Genomic DNA, 18869 nt, shown 5'->3' with positions numbered 1-18869 from the left:
ATGCCTTTGTCTCACACTTTTCCACTGTATATTTTAGTTCATTCTTAGGCCCTCAAAGACTAGAATGATAGGGTAGGTGTGTGCAATCTGTTTATATGTTATCAGAAGAGATTTAAACGAGGACCAGATTGCCTTCCTTGGCTACTGGAAGGAGCAGACACGTGGTAGCATCGAGATCTCTAAGTCAAGCGAATACTGCTCACTAGCCTAGACGAAGAATTGTACTAATATAACTCTATTACTCTGGGTATTTTGAGTAGCTTGGCTTTGCTTACACACTTCTTGGCTGTGTTCAGAGCTCTGAGTGTATCCCAGGATATAATTAGCATTCACACAATGCAAAAGATCAGTAGCACTGCTAGGTGAGAGTTACAAAAGCACACTGCATATCTGCCACTGCATCTTAGTGATATATGACCACTACATCCTGCAGATATCAGATCTGCACAAGAGCCTTTTGACTTCCAGTTGGACAAGGCTTCAGCTTGTCCAACATTCAGCTGTGCAGGGAACCATCAGAACTGACTCCTAGGTAGCCTCTACCACTGTAGAAGGATGCTGGCTTTCAACAGCCAGGACAAGGCAAGGAGGACTTGTGAACTCCAAGAGTGACCATAGAAAGCTTAGTTGTCTCTTCATGGCAGAAGACAGGAGGTTTCTTCACCATCATCCCTACTCTGTACCTGGACTTCCAGATATTGTGACATTCAAGGCCATTTGCCTTGAAGGGGAGTCCAAAGCACATGATTAAACACGACCTTCTCCCTAAGCAAAACGTATTCAGGGACTGACTTCCAGCAGGACATGGTTACTGTGTATTTATGTGATTACTACAGACAACAGACTCAAGGACTGATGGAGTCCTGTTCATATCGAAAGGGAGGGCCTCACAGTAAAAGTGTCAACAAGCTGACTCATGGTACTCTGACATGCTCAGGAAGAGTCATCATGGCTTACCTTTTCCATCTGCATAATCTTACCAGCTCTAGAGAGCCTAAACATACCCTTTGTTTCTCTCAATCCGATGACATAACTACAGAGAAAAAGTATTTAGCAGCACAGAACCCATTTTGCTGGAAGACACTGGACAGCAGGTGAAATACAAACAAATACAAACTTTGCTTCAGTGACATCGAGCATCTATGAAAACAGTAGCTCTGGTGAAGATTCCAGCTGCAAAGGCCTTCCTGTAGAGACCATAGAGAAATTAACCAGTGAACTGATGATGCATATAGTTAGAAAATAGTCTAAAATTAAAAATTAATTAAGTTTCATCAATGGTTCCCTGAAAATAAACAATTAATTATTTAGTACTTGTAGATACATATTTATCTTTTAGCATTTCAGAGGTCCAGATGAACTCTGGTACATTGTTTCTACATTAAAAATACCTCAAACACCACCACAGTCCTTTTTGGTTTTTCCCCCAAGGAAAAATAAAAACAAAGACTTGAAAAGACAGAAACCGACCCTCATGCTCATTTGCTCTAAGCACAACACAGAATAAAGAGGAAGGACATAGGTGGGGAAACAATTCATCACCACTTCAGCTTGAGCATTGACTTATAGTATCATAGTGCCCTGACAAACTAGCTATCACCATTTTTTCATTCCAAGGAAGGTGGCAGACTATGGGCAGAGATAAGAAACTTTGGGAAAGTACTTTTGGTTTTTTGGAGATTGGTTTATGCCCTGAAATTGGAAGCTTAATGGTACTTCTGTTAGAGATTGTTTTTTTTTATTTGGGTGGGGTTTTTTGTTTGGGTTGTTTGGTTTTTTTAATCCTTACTGTTGTAGCACTAGGCATCCCCTATCCACCTCTAGACCTTTCTGGCATCATTCTAAATCATTTTCTTCAGAGAGGAGTTTTACATTCTGGCCTTAAAAGATGACTGTGGATTATGCATTCATTATACTTCTGAACACAGGATGAGCCCTTGTAAGTATTTGGATAAGGGACAGCCTTTGAGAGCCCAATATCCTGTGGGAAATGCTATGGCTGATTCACCAGGTGCCAATATTCTGCCTGGTAATTCACAATTGGTACTCTTCCAATTAGCAGTAGGAGACATAACCGCTAATACTGCCAGCTGATACCTGGAATGCCTTTCTTATCTGTTTGGGTTTTTTTTTCCTTGTCTGCTTGTCCTCTTGTATCTTTTTAGAGAGATTCTGCAAGAAGACAACGACATTGTAACACTCAATTAACCGATGCAGTCACAAAAAGGGCAAGTATCGTATAAACTAGAGATACGGCAAAAGAACAGCACACTGAAGAAGGCAGGAGGTTTGGTGGGTAGGAAGCATTCTGAGCGTGAGGAGGACGGTCTGAGGTAGCGGAGTGGCTGCTTTCTCGCCTGGGGGATGGCTTGATGGGGGGCACATGGGTGTGCGTTCTTTTCAAGGCACAGACAAGTGACAAGTCGTGGCCTTCCGCACTTGCCAGCTGGAGAGAGAGGCGTAGATCCCGCAGGGCACACGGCCATTTATTTGACTCTAGTCATTTCAGGGGATAACCGGAGCCGGCACACACGGCGGTGTGCAGGCCTGGCTCCTCGTGTCTGTCCCGGTGCGACAGCGCCCGCGGCTCCGCAGGACGCTGCGGGCCGGAGGGATTGCGCTGCGGCAGCGCTGCCGGGAGCGGAGAGCCAGGCTGGCAGGGCTGGGGAGCAGGAATCCTGCCCTGCAGTCCCGGGCCGCGCTCAGCAGCAGGGTGGCCGGGCGGAACCAGGAGCAGCACCTCCGCCCGGCCCCGGGAGTGCCCCGTTGGACGCGCGGAGCCCGAGGCGCAGGCGGCCCCGGCGGCCCCTCCCGCTGCCCGGGGGCGGGCAGGCCGGGCTGCCGGCGCCCCCCGCCGCCGGTCGCCATGGCGACCCGCCTGCCCGCGCCGTGCGCCTCCCGCGGGGCTGCTGCCGCCGCAGGGCCCGGCTCTGGCGGCGCCGGCCCTGCTCTAAGGGTTCTCCGCCCTCCCGCCGAGAAGGGAGTCCCTGTGCTCCCGTGGGCAGTGCCAGGCCCGGCCCCAGCCCCGCTGCGCCACCGGGGCCTGCCCGGGGTGGGAGAGGAGGAGGAGGAGGAGGGACTCCGCAGCGGCAACAACTGACGTGTCCCCGCCATGGAGCTCGGCGTGATTCATCAGCGGCGGCGGGGCGGCAGCGGGATGCCGCGCTCCGCTCCCGCGTAGGCACTGCTGCGGCGGGGGCAGCCCCGGCACGGCTCTGCCGCCCGCACCGCCCTCCTCCTCCTTCTCCTCCTCTTGCTCGCAGCCTGCTTCTCTTCCCCCGCGGCTAGGCGAAGATCCCGAGGGAGGCAAGATGGAAGAAATCCTGCGAAAGCTGCAGAAGGAGGCGTCGGGGAGCAAGCACAGGGCCATCAAGGAGAGCTGCACCTGGGCCATCGGTACGGGGCGGGGGGCGCGGGCTGACCCCGCCGCGGCCGGGCTGCCGCGGGGAGCGGAGCGGGGCAGGAGCCGGTGATGGAGAGGTTTTGTAACAGCGGGGGCAGGGAGACCTCAGCAAACTTGTTCCGCGCCGGCCGCTGAGCCTCCGGCGAGTGGGGAGCGACTGGAGCGCCTCGGGCTCTTCAAAATGCCCGGGAGCTCCGCGCTGCTGGAAGAGGCCGTGGCACCTGCTACCGGTCCCGGAGGATATCCGTGTCCCTCGCCCTCCCCACCTCCTGGGTCTGTTTCGTGGCGCTTGCCAGGCAGATACGGGTATCAGTAGCTGTCACTTTCCCTGTATGTTTGGGGGGGGCTGTCTTTTCCTTAAATCATCCTCCTTCCCCTAAATCATCGTTAAAGAAAACCCTCCAGCATAGTTTTTACTGCTGGCTTGTGTTCGGGAATTTATTTTAAAAGCTCAGAGTTTTGTTTTACTGGATTCCATGAGCTCTTTTATGCTTGCTGTATAATGCAAGTGATCAGTATAACGAGTTCATTTTTTAAGGGAATACAAGCTTAGATGCATTTCAGCATCCACCCATTTTGCAAGATTGTTTGTGACTTGAAGTGTTTTTTGACGCTAGGAACCTGGAGCACTCGTCAGCAAGACTCCTAACTTACATCATCGTAACTGTGATGCTTTCAACTACTTTAAATTTTTATTTTTCTTCCATACATAGCTACAGCAGTCTGTGATAATTCATACCTGTTGCTGTCTTATTACTGGCCTTTCATCTTTATGTTCCATGGATTGCTTCATTAATTGTGTGTTACTCTTGCACAGAAGCCATGCAAATATCCCATATACTGTTCCAGTTTTAGTATCTGTGCTGCCGAAGTGCTGATATATGAAAGTGGAAAAGATGGTACTCCATACCTTTTCATTGGGCACTCAGGCTCCTGACAAATTTATGCAAAGTTTTGTGGACTTAGAGCAGCAGTGATTTTTGTTTTGTCAGCTGAAGTAGGTGTAAACTTTAGGATCATTAGTTCAGAGATTGTAGCCAGATGTATTACTGTGGTTGAACTCAGAAGTTTCTGTTAAAAGCCCTGTTGTTTCCTTTGATTATACAGAAACCTTGGATTCTCCTGATGCTGCTATCAAGATACCTCCATATCAGCTAAGGTAAGAACATTTAATGTTGAATCCTGTGGAGCTGTCAGTATTTGTAAAATTGATGCAAAAAATTGAATTAAAAGTGAGGTAAACAAGGGAGGGGGCTGAATCTTTGTGATTTCTTTAGTTTGTAGATATATGTGTCTATGCTGATAGTAGTGGATAACTTTCTGATGATCCCTTGGACTCTGGTCATGAATGAAATGTGTTAAAATGGGTATGTATAGTGGTGACATTGATTAGAAAGGAGGGCTGCCTGACGGTCTGAAGAGTTTTCCTTCTAAATTACAGCTTTCAGTATAAACGATAATGTTTTCCCCAGCCTTCTCAGTGTGTTTGTTTTCTTTTAAATCTAGGTCAGTTTTTGTTTACTGAAAATAAAAATTCTGGAAACTGAAAAGTTATTATATAGCTAGGACACTGACTAAGAACTAAAATAATGCAGTTTCTATGCCTACTTCTTCTGTTAGCCTACTAGATTATCTTGAGTAAGCCTTCTTCCTTCTTCCTGCCTCCATTTGTACACCTATAAAATGGGGGACGTGCACAAGATCTCATTTTGGAAATTCTGATTGTTATGGAGTAAGTGGATATGCAAAATTATTCATTGTCCCTTCTGACAGAACCATTGAGAATCATCCAAAGAAACTAGCAAGCACACTGTTTAAAACAGAAGGATGTTGTTTCACACAGCCTAATCATTCAGATGTGAAATATTTAGGCTTGCCTTATTAAAGAACATAATGGATGCTAAAAAATTACACGAGTGCAAAAAGCACCTCAACAAATCCATGGAAGAAATTGATTGAAGTCTATCAGATGCAAAGGTACCCCTTTTTATTTAGAAGTACTTTAGTCAGAGATGATTGAGTTTTTATAAAAGAGTATATAGGAGTTTTGCTGGATGTGTGGCCTGTCCTGTAGTCCTCCCTGATGTCTATTATGAGCTCCTAACAGAGGTGCCATTCTTTTATCACAATATTACTCTCAGTCAAGCAGTCACTAAATAGGAAAGATATAAGAGCAGTTCTTTTGCCATCCTAAAGTCCTATCAGTTCTAGTCCACAAAAGGCCTCGATCAAGTGAGGGATGGATGTAGCACAGGTCTGACATAACCAATGCCAGACGCATGCATCTCCAACATGGACTGGAAACAGCTGGATGACTAATTCCCAGTAGCCCCCTTAGAATTATGTTTACTTGTCACCGTGGCTGGAGAACACTTGGCTATTCATCTTCCCTTTTATCAGCCTCTATCTTTATGGTCTCTCTTTTTAAGTGCTATTGTCATTCCCTGTGAATTAGTTAGCTAGCTACTAATTCACATTACTTCCTGTTTCACTTGCCTACTACCTCTTTACCGATATGTCTACCTTTTTCTCTTCTTCCCCCAGTGTTCTTAATGATGTATTTGTTTAGTTGGGGTGTTTTCCCCTCTGTAAATCCTAATCGTTTTAAATAAAGCTAAAGCCTTCACAGGTGTCGATGTGAAGTAAACTCTTAACGTTAGACTTGTCAGTAACAATGCACTCATTATTACTGAATGTTTTGCAAAATAGAAGGTACACGGGAGAATTTAAATAAAAGCTTTTGTTGTGGGGCCCTTGGTAAGTCTCTGCCACACGTCCTCAGACACTGTGGTGAACTTAGTTTTCCCTCTCTGATAATAAGCTACAGCCGGGCTCCAGATCAGCACACTGAGCCACATCTTGGGCTGGAGTTCACCTGCATGATGTGCAAATTAGATAAAAATTCTTCTTTGCTTGGTATTAGTTAAAGAGCAGCACTCTAATGGCTTGGTTCCTAACACTAGAAAAGAATAGCCTTGAAAGTAAAGTGGCAGCTATGACCAGAAATACAGCCAAGATACAGGATGGAGACATTCTAACCATGCCTCTTTCCTGCCTTCGACTTATATCAGGTGCAGGTTGTATCACCTGCTGTAATGCAGGTCAGCCTCTGGCTGCTCATCCGCTTGGAATCTGCATCTGTGCTTCACACTTTCTGCTATAATATTTTGGAGTGTAGTAACAGAGCATGGGAATGTGTTCTGGAATATTCTGTAATACTAGAACTAGAGTGAATCTTTCCATTAATTAACCCTAATCCACAACTCAGATCTGAGATCCATAGCAACAACGTACTGCAAGTGTTAAAGGCAGTGTGGCAAAAAGTTCAGGAAAAAATATATTTATGAGCTGAATTTTGAGTACTGTATGTGGGGGGAGGATGTTCCAGCCTATTTAGTAGTAAAGTTTGGTGTGTCCTTAGAATATAGTAGATATAAAGAAAGGACATCAGCACTTCTTTACAGGGTATTTTGGGAAGTTCTTGATCTAAGGCACATCCATACTGCATAGAGATGGAGAACAGATTTATGAGCTGCCATGTCCAGTTGAGATAGATACTGGCTTGGTTAAAAAATAGTGAATCAAGGAAGTGATCTAGTCAGTATTCTGTTTCTCCACAGAGCAGTGTCTTACTTCCACTAGTGAGTTGTGATGTTGTTGCCATTTAACAGATTGGCTGTGACCTTGTTCTTTTCCTTCTAGAACTGAAGAATGAAGACTGCTCACAAGAATGAGAGTGTGTAAACTATATACTCACTTTTTTTTTTTTAATTATAAAAAGAAAAACCATTTGCTGTTTTTGACACCCCAGTTCCAGATGAGTAGAGGTTCTTCATAACGTTTTCTTGTAAGATCGTGATCCTAGTGTGAGAATGGGGAGGACAAGGTATCTTTTTGCATTTCCTCAGACTATGACACATTTGAGTTCAAGGGTTTTTTAACGTGTATTATATCAGCTACATACTTGTCTCCACAAATAGTGTTGAGGTAGATTATTTCTGTGTTCTGGCTTGCTCCTGACCTATCCATAGTCTCCTCTCTTGTGTTGGACCTTTGTTACTGAACACCAGGCAGACCACATTATAGTTCTCTGATGTGTGTGCAGTTAATAAGGGGCTTTAGCTTCAGCATTTGTATGGGAGCCGTTTCTAGCACTTGTCTGGTAGCAGTTTACATAGCACATGCCTGTTATGTTTGGGAGCACCTGGAGTACTTTTGCCCCAAAGGAGTCCCAGTGACTGGACATTCAGCCTGGAATGTCATTCTTTAATTAGTTTGATAGAGATCTGTTGGGTATATCTTTAGGGAACTAAATGAGACTATTTTGCTGTTCCACTTCCTTTGATGTTAATTGGACTTATGAATCCAAATCCCACTTAATGACCTTGCATATTAATTCTAGTGAGGGGCATTATTTAAATGTCTCACTTCCTAAAGAAATAGAAATCTCCAACAAAAATGGAGTTTCCCACAGTGTCTTGTCAGCTCTACCTTGAGATAGGAATATGTGTGACTTTTGGGGACTTTTAGCTTATGATCAGAGTATTGGGCAAGGTCTGGGATAGTAACGAAGATTAAAGTGGATCAAGATGGAAATTACTTGAAGTCTGTTCAAGGCTTTGTTGTAGATGTTCTGTGAATTCTCGAGGAGGGAGAGTCACATAATCTATTGGTAACTAGTCTCTTGTTACCTGCCTCATATGATGATATTTTTCTCTGAATAGGAGTTGTAAAGATTGGATATATATTAAGTCCTTAAGGAGGCTGGATGGATGACTTAAATCATGAATTAGATAAAAGGAATTGATGTGCTCGTGTTTTAATTGGTGAATTGATCACACAGAAAATAGCTTAAGAGTTGTCTGCCAGCAAACAGTTGTTTGCTACTAAGTTAGGCTCTGTTTACTTCAGTATTTTCAAGACGACAAATTCTTCCCTAAGGCCAACAATATACACTGAATAAGGCTCTCTTCTTGGCTAAGCCCCAGCAGTTCCTCTACTGTGATTTTAGAGGCTGAAATATGACCTATTAAGGGTAACTGAACAGACACAAGAAAATAAGTTTTGAAAAAGAATTTTTGATCAGAGCAGTTTAATAATCATTAAACTGGAGGATTATCACCATATCAGAGAATAAAATAAGAGGCTGGACAGCGCTTACCAGTCACATACCGCTTTGAAAAAACTTGGGTTTACCGGAGTTTCTTGGAATGCTTTATAAAGTTAAGTCATGCCTTATAGGCTATGTAAAACTAGGTGGCTTGTTACCAGCACAGACTTAGTGCTGCTAAGAGGAGGTTGGTTGGGACTTCTGAGGGAGCTTCTTTTCAGAAGGAATGCAGGTTACATCATGTGCTGTGCCAGAAAGTCTCACTTGAATCCTTCTTGTATTTCACATTGGCCTTTCAAAAATGATCAGTATTTCTGGAGATTACAGCTGGAAAGTCAGAAGTCAGTGATGAGCAGGGTCCTCTGTAATAACCAGCTTACATCCAGTTCTGTCTCTTCTGTTTGTGTCCCAGTAGTAGTTGTCTTGCCACTAGTTTTTGAGGGCAGTTTGGGAACTTCAGTAAGCCAATGTGATGAAGAGCTGTCAGGAACAAACATATGTCTTAAACTTAGGTGAACTCTGACATATCTATCCTCCTTGCATTTTTTTTTTTTTATGGTCATGGGCATCTGGGAATAAAAGTGGTAGTTCTAATCTGCTGCTTATTTTTGCATCTCTAGCTTTGCATTTGACATACTTCTTGAGAAATATATACCTTATAAACTCTTAAATAAAACAACATGCTCACTCATTTTACATTACATGTACTCAACAAATAATAAAAGCAGTAATTGTGGTGTGATTATCACCAAACCACCCATGCTATTGAGACTTACAATCCACTTAGCTTTGTAGGTAATTCATCCACTTAAAAAATTTTGAGTCTTGGGATGTGTTTTGGCTTCTCCATTGTGAAGAAATGTTTATGATTTCATTATTTTTGTATTTTCCCATTTCTTAATTTTGTTCATATTTTCTATTAGTTTTTTTCTGCTGGGAGAGAAAAGCTATACATACAGCAGATCCCTGACCAGAAACGGTGATTGTGAGGGGAGGAATGGCTGTCTCTGAGGAGTGGTTTTAGCATATCACTCTCTATTTTACTTTTTTGCTTTTTTAAAACACTTTCTTTCCAACTCTTGCTCTCACAGCCACCTGGCATTAAGTGCTCCTATGCTTTCCTCCTGAGTGTGACTGTTGGGTGACTCTGCTGCTCAACCATTACATGGTCGTTTTCTGGCATTCAGCAAGTGATTATGAGTTCCCTGGCAGGCATGTGGCCAAGAAGAGGTTCTAGTTGCAGAGTGGATTGTTGAACTTCATCTCTTGTGTTGGCAGTTTACAGCCTAAATCCAGACTTTTGGGAGCATTTATGTAGCCCATTTGGTGTTTTGAATGGTGTATATGTACTGGTCTTGATTTAAAATATTGCATTCCCAGTTCTAATGTTGAGGAGTAGGTGAGGGGAGGAGATCAGTGTCTAGAAAGACAATGTGGCACCGTGTAATATAGAATCAATCTGCATGTTTAATTTGGGATATGTAAGTGGCCCTTCTGATGGTCAGGTACATAATCTTTGCAAAACTTTGCATCTGTTCTGGGACTGAAAAGACAGCACTATTGAAGAGGAAAGGGATGTAGTTTCTGTAGTGCACGTCTGAACTCTTGCTGTCAAGACAAGATTTCAAAAGTGTTGGAAGGCCTCTAGATATAGAAGTCCCTAAAAACCTGCTAGTGAGGGTTATTGACTCATGAATGTATCAAGCAAGGCAAGGTTTAATGTTGTCGTGGACAAAGGTGCATGATTTCTGCTACACTTACCTGTGGGTTTGTTGTGAGGGTTTTTGGTTTGGTTTTGTTGTTGTGGTTTTGTTGTTTGGTTGTTTTTTTTTAAGGGCAGTTCTTGCTGTTTCTGAAACTGCTGTGAAAGTTGAATGGTATTGCAGATTGCAGCATTGATCTTCAAAATGTAACCAGTAATGCCCAGAAATGTATCTCATTCTCCCATTTCTTCATCAAACTTCTGTAACTCGCTGTAGGCCATCCAACTGTGATGGAGAAAATAAGGTAATGTGCAAGTTCTCTATGCTCTAGTATCTCTATGTCTCTTTTCTGTTCCCTCAGTTCTACCTAGTCCCAGCATTGTAAAACTTCTCTTGCTGGAATTTTAATTTTCATAAGACACTTTATTTGTTATTTTCAGGGAAAAATCCTTAACTTCCTTTCCAAGCTTACCAAGTAGAGGGAAGAGAAGTTTCATGGACTAGTTTGATAAGCTTTCAAAATTGTAGGCTGAGCCACTCCAGCATGTCCTCTACTTAAGGGCAGGAGGTGTACACTAAGGATGGATACTCTGCTTCTCACCTCATCTTCATGCTGTACTTCAAATTATAATAAAGAATATCACCTGAAGGATACAGATTGCTATATAATTAAGATCTTGTAAGGTTTACATGTCATGAAATTCCTTAAGAGCAGAGTTACTGTGATAGCTTGTGCACAAAGGGCAAAAGTCTATAAGGGTTGTTCTAGGGAGAGTGATGATAATGTATCAGAGAGAGGGGAGCTTTGGAGGCTGGCAGCATCTGATTGTTATTTTGGCCTTGTCTATTTAATATTGTGTAGAATCTTTTGTTGTCTCTCTTCCTCTCCTCTCAAGTAAAGGCACACCTTGTGCTGATATTTTTTGCTTTGTTCTGTTTTGTTTTCATCTTGACAACACTGTCAGGGTCCTATCTAGGAACTTTGTGTTTGCTTTGAAATCAAGATGTTATTAGCCAGTATAGCAAAGAAACAGATGACCTTAGAAGCGCTCTCCAGCTGAGTGACTGTGCTGAGCTACTTAATTACAATTGTATGAATTTTGTGGCCTTGGCTGCATGAGGTTGGCTGGAAGATTAAATTGCTCATGTTTGCTTTTCCATAAGTAGAGCTGTGCTTCTTCTGTAATGGCAAATCCATTTATCTTGGAAAGTCTGTAAATAAAAAAGATTAGAAATGCCATTATCTCACTGCTTTAATAACAAGCAGTTTTAAATTGCAGTGCCATTCAATATTCCAGGTTGAAAAAAATTATTAAAATTCTACCTAAGAAACTGTATCTAAAATAATTAGGCATTATTCTTCTCTTCCTTTTTGCTGTGTCGTTAAACATCGTCTGCTAAGCAACTCATATACTTCCCTCCAAAGGCAGGTTGGTTTAAGTGTTGAATGAAGTGATTACTTTGTGTCTTGGTATGAAAAGCAAATAGATTGGAGGGAAGAGTGAATACATAAAACAAAGAGGAAGGAAAAATTAAATACTGACTTGGAGGGAACTCCAAGAGAGAGCTGATGTCAGCAGCTGAGGTGAGAGAATCGGATATGGAAAGAAGAGTTAACCTCAAGTCAGATGAAAAGAAGCCTTCCATTGTAACTGGATAAAAGCAAAGAGTTTTACATTCTGTAGGGAAGAAAAGAATGAGAATTAAAAAAAAATAAGATGCAAGTGGTGAGACAGAAAAATGAAAATGCTTTCAGCTAGAAATTATAATTTTAGTTATTAGTAAATGTGGAACCTCACCTGATTACGTGAGAGGCAAATCTCTTACTTGGGAAACATGCACCCAAGTGTCTCTATGCTTGTGAGTAACTGGAGTAAAATCTTGGCTCTGATGAAGCAAGTAAGCATTTATATCTACATAGTATGACAACAGTCTCCCAACTGTTGTTTTTTTTCAGGACCTGTAAACTGCAACACTGAGTGCTTGTTCATTCTTATGTAGCACTGTAACAAGTTGTCTAATGTGCATGATCATCTTGTAATGGTACAGCATCATAAAGATAATTTGTTGTTGGTTTGTTTTTTTTTTTTCTTGAAAAGGAGGTTTCTAACTGGAAGTCTACAGATGTTGTCTTTTAGAGACCTATTAGAGCAATAGGATAAGTACTAATGACAAACTTGTACTTGCACAGAGGCACAAATTTTAGTGCTGGAGTGGTGTGTTGTCGTCTAGTTTGACTTCTTGAATTGTGGAGGCAGGAGAACTTGCCCTATATTTTTGCATGGTGGACTCCAAACCTCTCTTTGAGCTTGACTTTAACACTCTTTGTACTCTTGTCATATTTCCCTAGTAGATAAAATCAATCATTTCTCTAGAATATGAGCAAGGACTTAAAATTTCCCTTCTTCTTGAAGAGCTGTTGCTTGAAAAAGGATATATTTATTTACTATTCCTCCTCTAGGTTTTAAGTATTTCTATTATAAACCATAAAGTTGTTAGTGGAATCTTTTATCAGTGTTCTCTAAGCTCGCACAGGAAGTTTCTACTTTTATACGTACATGTGTTCGTATATACAGCACTGGAATTTGTTTTACGTAAATTATCATCCCCTTTTGTGTAAGGACAGTGGTTACTTCTGTTTGGCTTATTTAAGAGTAACAGCTATGGGTACCTCCAGAATTCTGAGAATTCATCTCTACCATTTATTTTTCATCATGGGCCAACTCTCTTCTTGAGTGAGGCTAATGATATTACACTGTGCTACTCTGTTCATTTTAAGCAGCCAAGATGGAGAAGCTCTTTTCAATCATAGATGTTACTCTGGCTGTGACTGTTATCCCGTCTAACAAACAGTGTATCAGAAAATGGCAACAGCACCAAATTAAATTCTTATCTGTTCTTTGACTGGGTTGCGAATGGCTCTATGGTACGCAAATTGCATGCTGATAAGGCCCTGGAGTTCTGAATTTTGCTTTGCCTATGTACTTTTCAGCGGGAAGATAACGCAGAGACATGTCTTATTTATAATCTTTAATTTTCAGAAATGGGATTAAAAATAGGATGGCTATCACCATTTGCATGAAGGGAAAAATGTCTCATCTATAGTACCCCCTTCCCTAAATCAAGGAGCCGAAGGTAGGTTGTGAGACTGTGTTCCGGGTACTAACAAGAAGGAGTTAAGATCGGACCATTTCCTATTTTCATTACAGTTTTTATCATGAGAATGAATTAATGAAACATTATTCTCTTCTCACTAAAGGCTTTCTTCATTACAATTAGAGTGGAAAAAATTTTATGATCTTTCTACTTACAAATAGTAATCTATCTTTCTCTGACCTTTTTGACAGTCTGTTTTGGCTGACATGTCATAGCACCCTGTGTTCCAGACCTGCAGGGAAAGTGGTAGGTTGATGAGCCACGGCAAACTCAGTCAACTAGAAAGGTCATTGTAACCTAGTGTGCTGAATATAAAGGCTATTTATTATTTATTTATTCTCATGATTCATTCTGCTGTTTGCAAAGTTGACAGTCATGGAGTGGGTAGCTCAGGAAGCACAGGCTGATCTTGGATTATGTGCTTGGTTCTGTCTCTGAGCTTTTTACTTGACACTAGGCAGGTAACTTCCCTTTCTGTAAGTCAAAGGTTCTCCCTTATTTTCATCCTCCCTCTGTGTTGTACTTGACTCATCTCATTCAGGGTTAAGTTGGCATTTGTACCTAAAACTGTATGTGTATGTATGTCCACACTTGCGTGCAATTTAAGAGTTCCAGTGTGCAACTAGTTTCTATACATTATGTAAATGGAAAACATTCTTAACCGTGTTTTGAAGTATATTGTTGTGCACCAGCTTAATCTGAGAACGCCACTTATGTAGAATGTCTTACATGTGTAGCATTACAAAACCTCAATGAATTGTAACTTAACAGTACAGAAGGCAGACGGTGCAATAAGCAATGAGATCACGCAAAACAGGGTGGAATTATAAAATGGCTGTAAGGTATAAGAGGAAACCTCAGTCCCTTACTTCATTGCACTCTGAGACCAAATTCTGGTCTGCATTCTCTCTTGTGTGTCCTTATTCAATCCAGTTTTTTAATGGTAGACCTTAGAAGGGACTGACTGAATTTACATCATTCTCTTCCATTCTCCTGAGAATTGTCTACTACGTCCTTCTGTATTCTCATGCTATCAGATGATGCTTTTAAATGGCAGGTTAAACTGAAGTGTGGAAGGTACTCAAGCTAATCAAACATTCCAAGGTATCTCTGCAGGTGTTTTATAGTTCTAGCATGGAAATGCTGAAGGTTTAATTGTCTGAGTGTGTAACAAGAACAGGAAATGGCACAATGGCAATTCATTTTCCCTAAGAATACAGTGAGAACACAGTCTACAGCAACCTTAATTAGATTTTCAGTTAAACATTTTTAGCAAGGATGAGGAGTTCATCTAATTGAATCTGTTCTAATTTCCATTCTCCTGTTTATCATTTTTTGTTCTTCATTTTGGGACATATTTCAAGGCTCTCATTGTTCTCTGCTCATGGCAGTATGTGATGACAGATGGTAGGCAACATGCTGATGTGCAGGGTAGCTACACATAAGCCGTAGGAGCTCCCACCTGTCTTCATTATAATGAAACTGAACTGGATCCACTCCAGTAACTTTTGCCTTCCTTTTTCCCTCTCCTCCCAGTCTCCATCCACTTTAATGTGAGAATAAGTTTGTTCTGTATTAATAATGCCCAAAATGTTTATATGCTGTTGCATCAACCTGTAGAAAGCCTAAAAGAAAAGTGGTGTTCAGCCCTGAAGAAATGGAGGTCTAAATAATCATCTGCTTTTAACATCCCTGCAGTTAGTATATACACTGTTGTGATTTTTTTCCTTCATTTTTTCCCCTGTCTGTGTCTGGATGATTGAGTACTGGTTAATGCAAAGGTGCCTTATTTTGGCATCTGTTGATCTACTAATTTCAAGTGTGAGTTCTCCCCCACAGGGTGATAGTGAACATTTTTTTAAAAGAGGAAATATGTCAAAGTCATAATGTAAAAGTTAGCATTTACAGGTGATTTTTGGATTAGAGATGTATTGCTGTGGCACCTTGCTATCACAGTTTACCTGCAGGCTATATATGTTCTTAGGTCTAAGCAAAGCTGGGATTAGATACATAGGTGGTAGCCAGCTCTGTACTGGCTAGAGGACTGCTATCTGAACTCTGGAGTAGATGTTTTGGCAGTTTCTGCAGGTCTGGATTGTATGACACTCTTACGGGAAATATCTCATAGATGTTCTGTAATTCAAGCTGTCTTGGATGCTAAACTCACAGGATTCGAGAGTCCTTCTAGTTAAATTGATTCCAGAAACATTCAAGAAAGAAGCTTCTGCAAAAATTGGGCTTTGCGCCTGCCTTTTTCTCAGAATATCTCATGGAGCAAATATTTACCTTTTAGTTAGAAACCTATTTTAAGATATACATGTAGTCTGCTTCAAGTTTTTTAGTATTCATATTTCTTTTTAGAAGATTCCCATAGCATTATGCCAAATGGCCTTTTACAAGTTACCATAAGCTGCAAAGAAGGTAAAAATTAAGACCTGCAGATTCTCAAGAATCTTTTCCAAGTACAGAAGCTTGCTATATTGCTTAACTGAGCCGTGCTTGTGACTTTCAAGTCTTTAATTTATCATTAAAGGAAGAGGTTGCGTTTCAAAGAGCAAATAGCAGATTTGTGCCCCTTGGGGTAGCTTGTGATTTGTAGTTTTTTGGGGAAAGATGGAGACAAAGGAATAACAACTGAACAAACTGAAAATAGAGTTCGTTTTTGGAATGGAAAATCAGTCCCCGCTGCAAACCAGGATCCACTGAATGAGTTACAAGGTGGGTTCCCCAAAGGTGAAATGGCCAGTGTTTGGTAATCTCCATTTAAATGTATTTAAAAAGAAGGTTCAGGTTGTAGACTTACTGTTTTGGAGTGAGGTTAGTAGGTTACGGGCAGACTGTGCATGACTTTAGGTAGCTTTGACAATGCCTCTGAAACTCCAGTAATCACTATTGCTCTACCCCAGGGTTTCTCCTTAGCTAGTTATGAAGGAAGAATTTCCAGTTGGGTAAGAAGAGTCTCAAGGAATTGTTTTCTTCTTACCTTGCACACAGTTGTCTTCATGGAGAGGAAATTAATGTGATTCCAAAAGGGCTCCTTGGGGTGCCATCACAGAATATGCCAAGTTGGAAGGGACCCACAAGGATCATCAAATCCAGCTCCTGGCTCTACACAGGACCATCCCCAAGAGTCACACCATGTGCCCAAGAGTCTTGTCCAAATGCTTCTTGGACTCCGTCAGGCTTAGTGCTGTGACTGCTTCTCTGGGGAGCCTGTTCCAGTGCCCAACCACCTTCTGGGTGAAGAACCTTTTCTAATATCCAACTTAATGCTCCCTTAAGACAACTTCAATGCAGACAAGTACTGAGACTCTGGCACAAATAGTTTACCATAAGCAAATATGTCTACACAAATGTGAAAAATAGACTCTATGTACAGATAAGTGCCTGTTATGATATGTAACCTAATAAAGTGCAAATGTTCAGGGAACTGCAGTTGGACATAGGCTGAGCATCTCTGATCAGGAATGAGTTTCCTACCAACTAGCAGGATTTGCTTAAAGGGTTTGTGGTTACTACATGTCCATCAGATGCTGCAGCTCTTCTCTGATAAGGAGCAAGGAGTAAAGAGAGAAGTCACAGTTCCAGGCAGTGTTTAAATTAATAAATTAAATAAATTTAGTATCTGAGCACAGAGTCAAAAACATCTAAAATAATATCCTAACTAATAATTTATTTTAATATTAAAATTTTGTTATTCTATAATCAAAGTATAACTAAGTCATAGTTATAGCACATGCTAATTCAGGTGTAAACCAAGTTGGTTAGTGTCCATTTGCTTTTGTCTACGCCATTTATAGTTGGAGGGAGCTAACACAACAGGGCGCACTGTACTGTAGAGCAGGCCATGGACTAAAACTCAGCTAATAGAAGGTGGATTATGAAACCACTTTTCTGGAAACTTGACTATTAAACAGAAGGTAAGTGACTGAAGTGTAATGTTCAACACGCTGGGTTGAAAGACCACTAGTGAGTTGTGAATCAATGCCGTCTATGCTTTGCACATTCATGCGTGCACACAGAGGGCTAACAGTTGTGTTTTGTGAAATTTCAGTTGAAAGACCATTCTTAACAGTGTGTGAAGAAACATGCCAGCTTTTCACAGAGTTGTGAAATTATCTTTGATTACTGTATGCAAGTGTGATCTTACCGAAAGTGATACAGCCTTGCTAGAATGTTACTTGAATTTTTTTTTTTTAATTTTCCTCAGGGAGAAGTGTCTTCTTCCTCTTCAACTGGCTCTGGAATCCAAGAGCATGAAGCTGGCTCAACAGGCTCTAGCAGGGATGCAGGTATGGCTTTAGAGTGGGGGTGTGTTGACAGGCAGCGGGTGTTAAGGAAAGCTAGGCTTTTCTCTTGAAAAATAGCACAGAAAAGGTGTCTATCCTCATGTTGATCTAACAGTAATGTTCGTGTTTCTGTAATGGTGTTCAGAAGTCAGGATGCAAGTAAGGGCTGAAGCTAAAAATGTTTGCAGATAGTAGGAGTTCCTGGATTTTAACTTTGAAATGTAGATGTACTCTTCCTTGCGTGTCCCTGTGCTAGTCTCTGCCGCTGTTAAGCATCTTAAGAAACTAAGCTGAGTCAAGACTTGCTGCTTTCTTTGATTGGAATTGAGTATAAGGATGTAAGTGGATCGCTCAAATTCATTTAATCCAGCATATAAGGTGTCAGATATTTGGTTAGACCGTGCCCCGTATTGGGGCACAAAATGGTTGTAGTGGTTCTAGAAGGCTCTGGCTAAGGAAAATGGTGGTTTTTTAAGGGTTTTGGTAATTATTGGCTTTTCCAGAAGACATATATCACCTTCTTGCAGCGTAGTACTCTGGTCCCACTCTGACATCCTGTGCCCTGCGTTTCAGCTATATGACAAGTAGGGAATGGAGGTTGCTTTTAAAGTGAAAAGTGGGACTTAAATAAAAATGTCTGTTGTTGTACTGGTGTGGGTATGCCTGCTAGAAGAGCTTTGCAAACTCATGCTCAGCAAAGAATAGTGGAAGAATTACGAGTGACCCACTGTATGTTGTAGTGTAACTTCCTTGGGAATGCTCACTGAGGATAAATTTCATCTTTTTAGTCTTCTAAATTGCTACACGTAACACTTGAGTTCTGTAAGAACTAGAATTGCAAAGCTGCGAATTTTCAGTATGGTAACAGTTAAATAAGAATGTTACCTCCTATCTAGAAGCCTATAAAGGTAATCCAGGCAACAATACAGTCCTTCATCTGCATTTATGATATGTAAAGTTTTATGAAGGGCAGAAAAGCAAACCACACATCTGATGATAGGGAGATACGTTAAAAAAATAGGATAAAAGACAAAAATGAGATTAAGTACAACCTAAATTTACCCAGGTAGGTCACAGGATAGTGGAAGTTAGCAGGGACCTCTGGAAGTCATCTGGTTCAATTCTGCTGCTCAGATAGGGTCACCTAGATCTGTTGCCCAGGTTTGTGTCCACATGGCTTTTGAATGTCTCCAGGGATGGAGAATCCA

At 41.4% G+C, this 18869-nt stretch overlaps 1 protein-coding gene across 4 annotated transcripts in view; it reads left to right on the top strand.

Annotated features, from left to right (window-relative positions):
- Window positions 1–3065: 3065 nt before the first annotated feature.
- Window positions 3066–18869, top strand: part of ARFGEF3 (ARFGEF family member 3) — an 88854-nt gene continuing 73050 nt past the window's right edge. For all 4 annotated transcript variants that reach the window (XM_051792480.1, XM_051792479.1, XM_051792478.1 and 1 more), the window contains exons 1-3: window positions 3066–3396; window positions 4511–4562; window positions 17583–17664. In XM_051792480.1, the coding sequence (XP_051648440.1) occupies window positions 3312–3396; window positions 4511–4562; window positions 17583–17664 (219 nt within the window). In that variant the 5' untranslated portion in view covers window positions 3066–3311. The remainder of the gene's footprint in view (window positions 3397–4510; window positions 4563–17582; window positions 17665–18869) is intronic.

This window comes from Manacus candei, unplaced genomic scaffold (assembly GCF_025592945.1).
Source record: "Manacus candei isolate 608988 ecotype Guabito, Panama unplaced genomic scaffold, ASM2559294v1 h1tg000034l, whole genome shotgun sequence".
In the NCBI taxonomy this organism is placed as follows: Eukaryota; Metazoa; Chordata; class Aves; order Passeriformes; family Pipridae; genus Manacus; species Manacus candei.
Note: the sequence above shows the minus strand (reverse complement) of the source record. Positions and strands in the feature narration are given on the sequence as shown.